The sequence below is a fragment of the Cucurbita pepo genome, chromosome LG02 (assembly GCF_002806865.2).
Source record: "Cucurbita pepo subsp. pepo cultivar mu-cu-16 chromosome LG02, ASM280686v2, whole genome shotgun sequence".
Taxonomy (NCBI): domain Eukaryota; kingdom Viridiplantae; phylum Streptophyta; class Magnoliopsida; order Cucurbitales; family Cucurbitaceae; genus Cucurbita; species Cucurbita pepo.
Genome location: NC_036639.1, coordinates 9,297,983 through 9,303,824, shown reverse-complemented (window position 1 = coordinate 9,303,824; position 5,842 = coordinate 9,297,983). Strand labels below are relative to the sequence as shown.

Below are 5,842 nucleotides of genomic sequence, written 5' to 3'. Positions count from 1 at the left end.
TCAAAATGCTTATGATCTAAAATAGGTAAATCAAGCCACAATTGGCCATGTCGAGCAAAGGAGAGTCGGTTGGAGCCACCAAGTCGAGCGCCAGGGGAAATGGCTATTGGAAGTTGTACACAAATTATAGCCTAGAGCTGCATGCTTATTGCATATGATAGAGGCAGCTAGGAGCATATAGAGGGATGGGTTGCAGCCATTTAGTTTTGAGCATGCATCTGCGATTTTTTGGGCTTGCTTTGTGGATTAAGGTTCAGTTGAGCGCACTCAGATTGGACTGTCTAAAGAATTCGTGGACATGGGGCGAGGCTGTTAGGTTGAGCATCTGTCTGCATTATGGGTTAATTGAGAGTTGGATGTCATAGTGATGCTTTACTAGGGTGTTGCCTCATGTCCATTCTAAACCCTTTTACCTTACTTTAAGGTAAGTTAGTTATTTTTTATTTTATCATTTTAATTTATGTGTATGTCTACACTTGTCCAAGTTGATTGGTCCCATAATATATGCTATGAATGTTGTTATTGTTCCTTATTGCTTGCAAGCTTATAACGTTACTTTCTCAAATTGATTTTTAGATGTTTTATTTAACTTTCTCTGACATCGCTTTTTTAAATTTGTTTTTTAAGAGTGGGGTTAGAGACTTGAGCATAGGTCATCTATACCAACGACAACCTAAGTTTTAGTTGCCTTACTTACTCGAGGACAAGAGTAAATGCCGTAACGATCGCGTTGTGTCCTTAAAGAACGTGCTTGTGATGGTTGGTATGAGAGTCAAGTTTTCTCCTAGTATTGAAATTAACTCTCTAGATAAGATACCCATCCAAGAATTGATGCCCACGATTGAGACCGTGGGTCAAATAAAGTCATATGAACCAGTGGCATGAGTGTGAGGGTAGCTCGACGGACTCTATTGCCCACATGGAGGAATACACCATAGAGCCTCTTCTGAGGTCCCCTTCATCCTTTGCTCGACACTTAAGCCAATTTGACCACTTTGACTACACTTTCAAATGGCTCACAATTTCTTTATTCAACACTTAGGATTCTATTGACATTGTCCACTTTTAGCATAAACTCTCCTGACTTTGCTTTTTGTTTCCCTAGCAAGTCACTCACACCAATGAAGATGGTGTTTCTTACCTCTAAACCCATGATCATCCCTTTAATTAGCCAATGTGGGACTACTCCTCCCAATAATCCTTAACATCCTCGTTCTGCTTTATATGTAAGAGGGACCTATCGAGTGTCTGAATGCTCACAAAGAGCCACTCTTTATGCCTTCCACGTTAAATTTGGTGAATTCATTAGCTGAATATGAGATGACTTTAGTTGAAACATCGCCAATTGAAAGCATTGAAAACTCTTACATGGGAGCCCCCTTACTTCAAAACATAGTGGGAGAGATGGAAGAGTAAGGTCTTATGTACAAGACATGAATTAACCATGTATCAGCTAAGAGAACTATGACCATCATACACAATTTCATGACAGAGACTGAAGGAATATACTATAGCATCAAGATATACTAAAATAAAAGTCATCAATTTAGCAACCCTACCTATAATACGTATACTACCCAATTGAAAAAAAATATATACATATGCAAGATAGTGAAAAATGTTGTACATGTTGGAAAAAAAAAATATTTTTCCATCTCATAAATTTACGGGTACTTCAATTTAGAAAGTTTTTTTGTCTCACTTCAGGAAAAATTAAATAACTCTCTATACTTAATTTCTTAAATAAATATCAAAACCCATTTAAAAATAAAATTACAAAAAAAAAAAAAAAAANAAGAAGAAGAAGAAGAAGAAGAAGAAGAAGAAGAAGAAGAAGAAGAAGAAGAAGAAGAATAAAAATGACTATATATATATACTTATTTATTTATTATTATTTTTTTTAATCACTAATGGGTTAATATAAACATGAGATCTCAACCATGTTAATATAAACATGAGATCTCAGCCACGTTAATTAAAACAGGAGCCACATGTAAAAATTTATATCAAAATCTCGACTTTTGAAGTTATTGTCTGGAGCCCTATTCAACCCTCTTCGAGCTTGTCTTGACACTCGTGTCGTCTCTCTCTCGAACTTAGTGTATGCCTTAGCTTCAATGCACATTCTTGGTGTATTGGATGATGCCTTTGCTCCAGTCAACATGAGTCACTTTTCTTTAGCGAGGATTCTTCATATGGGAGAAGTCGATGAAGATACTAGTTAGAGATGTGAAGCTGGTGCATAACAAGTACATTATCTTGGGCATGGTCTTATGATGGAACCATCGGAATGATGAAGCCGNTTGTCTTGGTCATGGTCTTACGATGGAACCATCAGAATGATGAAGCGGGTTAAAAAAGAGAGGATAAAGAAAACAAAGAAGAAAAAAGAAAGAGAAAAGAAGAGGTTAGGGTTTTGGAAAGAAAGTTAAAGAAAACAATACTCCACCACTAGATTCAATGGCTTGGAGTCATTTTTTACCAAGCTTTCTTCATGAAAATTTCTCAGAACGTTTTGGTCTAATGATGTAGACTTTTGAATCACCAGAATGTGTTAAGAAAAATACGATAAAACAATTTTGAAATTTAAAAGATAAAATCAAATATATTTATTATTTTGGAAGGATTGTTTGAGTATTAATATAAAATCCGGAACCAAGGTAGGAGATACCAATCAAACTATAGCCAAGATACCAAAAGAATTGACTCTCTAGAATGACCTTCCTCTGTGGTCGCATAACTCCCGAATGCTTCCCACGTCAACCAATCAGCTAATCACTTGAGAAAAANTTCATGGCATTCCAAGTACAGAAGTTTGTAGGATAAAATGAAGAAAGGCTGAAGAAAAATGAATTAGGCACGCCCAAGAAGAAGATTGGCTATAACCAAGATGATACTACAAATATCTTCCACAGTCTTCCCGTTGCTAGACAGCGCCGATGGGTCCTTCGGCGGCTGCGTGAAGCTGTCCAGACAGTCGCCGGCCTCCGTCATAGCTGCAGACGCCTTAATGTTGACGCCATTGTAGTCACCTTTCCCCAAGTCGTTCTTCCCATCCTCGATGTCGCCGGCGGCATCGTCGTACTGTTCAGCACAGGTGGCATATCGCTCTTTAAGCTTGGGATCAACTGCCTTGGACGCCTGGGACTGGGCGAGGGCACGGGTTTGAGCAACCTTGTCGTGGGCGAGGTTGAGGGTGAAAGTGGCCAGCCCTTTTAGGTCTGTAGTGCCAGCAGATTTCAACACGTTAAAGCAAAAAGAAGGGTTTCTAGTTTTCTTGCAGATGGTGGAAACGATGTCGTCTTGCGAAGCCGCTTGCATGGGTCCCATCCCATTGAAGAACAGTACTAAGAGGACAATCCTAAAGACTGCAAGAAAACTAGAAGATGCCATTTTTTATTTTGATTTTTCTGTCTGTTTTGCTCAATTAATCCGTAGGGAGGGTTCACATATTTATACACTCACAAATATTCCTTTGAATAGCTTTCACGTTAGAATTTTAAGTAAAACGCTATTCAAAGAAAAACACACAAAAATAGACAGAATAGGTTAAGCTTTTTTCTCTCTAAACCCAATCACAAACTTGGCTCAGTTATCATGCAGTTTTTTAAACAATACACCGTCTTGCTCCATGTGCCACTCTCGTGTTAACCTTGACTGACTACACATGAGAGTCATAACTTTACTCTCTTCTTGGTAAGATTATAACCGTTCTCCTCTACTTAAACTAATAATATTTATTAAAAAAAAAAAAATCAAGGTTATTAATGTAATCTTGAACCATAGTTTTCATGTATGTGAGAGGATAATATTGAATAAATAACCTGAAGAATATATAGTACATGAATAGTGCTAATACGTCGACAAATATTTGTTTTGCCAATATTTTTTGTTGTCCTCACGAAAAGTAGTCCTTGCAATCGTTGTGTGTTTTGACGTAAGGAATGTGAGTCAATAAACTCGACATGGTTAAAATCATGGATGTGGGAATCGTGCATTGAGAAGTTAGTAAGTCAACAAGCTCGACTTGGTTAAAATCATGGGATGTTGAAAAGTTAGTAATCATGGAACATTTCGGGGCAATCATGAGATAACGGAGACCAACCTCAGCCCATAATTTTCTGCAAGTTTGTTAGAGGCAATCATGAGATAACTCAGCCGGGGATTTTCTGGGTCGGATAGAGGCAATCATGAGATAACCCAAACCATCCTCAGTCCGAGAACTTAGAAGTTTTTTGGAGTTAGCGAACTACGACGGAAGGTTTCTTTCTAGGACTTATTCAAACCTTGACAAAGTTAACTAAGAAGGTAAGTCTTTCTTTGGACTATGACACATGAATAGATTTTTCAAGAGATTAAGGAGTTTTTGGTGTATGCGCTGATGCTAGCACTATTTTATGGTTCAAGCATGGTGTACAACGATGCCTCGAGAAAAGGATTGGGGTTGCGTGTTGGTGTTAATGAAGAAGTGGTTGTATATGGCTCCTAATAGCTTAAGAAATATGAGCGTAACTACCTAACCCTCGATTTGGAGTTAGCAACTGTGGCGTTCACGTTAAAAATATGATGACGTTACTTGTATGGTGAAAAGGTACAGGTGGTAAAACCATAAGAGCCTCAAGTATCTTATTCAGGTAGAAAGAGTTGAACATGGGACAAAGGAGATAGTTGGAGTTTGCGAAGGATTATGATACAAAGATCCTTTATCACCCATGTAAAGCTAACATAGTGGCCGATATGTTGAGTAGAAAGACAGCTCACTCTTCTGGTATGTCATTTTCGGTTCTCTAAATCTTCAAAAATTTCACTAGATGGTCATAATTCAAGTCATTTAAGGATTAGTATGGGTGTAAAATAGTCAAAAGATCACTTTCAACACACCTTCACGCGCCCCATGCGTGGCTGGAAAGGCTTCTAAGCGTGATTTCACTCGCAATGGGCTCACGTGCAAATACCACGGCCAGTCGCTATTGGCCCTCAATTTAAGCATAATTTAACTTAAACTCCCAAAAACAATTTCACTACTTGACACGCACCCCACTCACGACACAAGTGTTCTTGGCTTCGAGTCCAGGCGACGTAAGGCATTAGTATTTTCTTATTCTTTCTTGGTGTGGCATGTGTCCTCCAAAAGCACACCTTCAAGTCTCGCAAAATGTTGCCTCATTGATTTTCCTTCAATTAACGTAGGGTCGGCGCATGTCCTTCCACCTCCATGAGCGTGCTTAGATTTAATCCACCTCTCCACAATGGTATCAGAGCCATGCCCTAAACTTAGTCGTGCTTAGTCAATTGTCGAACAAAAGACTCCAAAAGAAAAGGAGCCGAGCCTCCTTGAAGGCATAGTAAAAAATGACTAAGACTCAAGGCATAGTTTATTCAGTTCGTATGCTTAGTCAATTTATGCATGAACCAAGAAAACCACATTGTGAGGCAGCTCTTCAGGTTCTGAGATACATCAAAGGTACTCTTGGTCAAGGACTCCTACTACCATCTGAAAAAAATTTAAGATTACAAGCATATTGCGATTCTGACTGGGGTGGTTGTCGAACTTCAAGACAGTCTATTTCTGGGTTCTGCATTTTCCTCGGAAATTTAGTTATTTCTTGGAAGTCTAAACTAATGTGTCTAGATCATCAGCAGAAGCCTAGTATTGAGCTATGACATAACTCGAGCAGTTAGTCCTAAACATCTTGAAAACAAGAGACAAGATTTAAATTGTCTAGATGCCCAGAACCCAGTAGGCTTCCACAATATCTAAGAATAAAAAAGGTAACTTTTTCAAGTTGTTAGCAATATGTATGGTGCTAATAGGGTCTCCGCTACCGTTTCCACTCCAGTA

At 38.6% G+C, this 5,842-nt stretch overlaps 2 protein-coding genes across 2 annotated transcripts in view; both read right to left on the bottom strand.

The window, feature by feature from the left end:
* LOC111787822 (pectinesterase inhibitor-like) overlaps positions 1-3,322 on the bottom strand; it is a 20,938-nt gene extending 17,616 nt beyond the window's left edge. The window contains exons 1-2 of the mRNA XM_023667881.1: positions 3,264-3,322; positions 2,509-2,518 (exon numbers count right to left, since the gene is read on the bottom strand). The gene's annotated coding sequence lies outside the window, so the exon portion shown is untranslated. The remainder of the gene's footprint in view (positions 1-2,508; positions 2,519-3,263) is intronic.
* Positions 2,854-3,393, bottom strand: LOC111788431 (pectinesterase inhibitor-like). Its single transcript, XM_023668768.1, has one exon. It carries the CDS (start codon positions 3,391-3,393, stop codon positions 2,854-2,856), a length of 540 nt encoding a protein of 179 aa, XP_023524536.1.
* Positions 3,394-5,842: the final 2,449 nt, after the last annotated feature.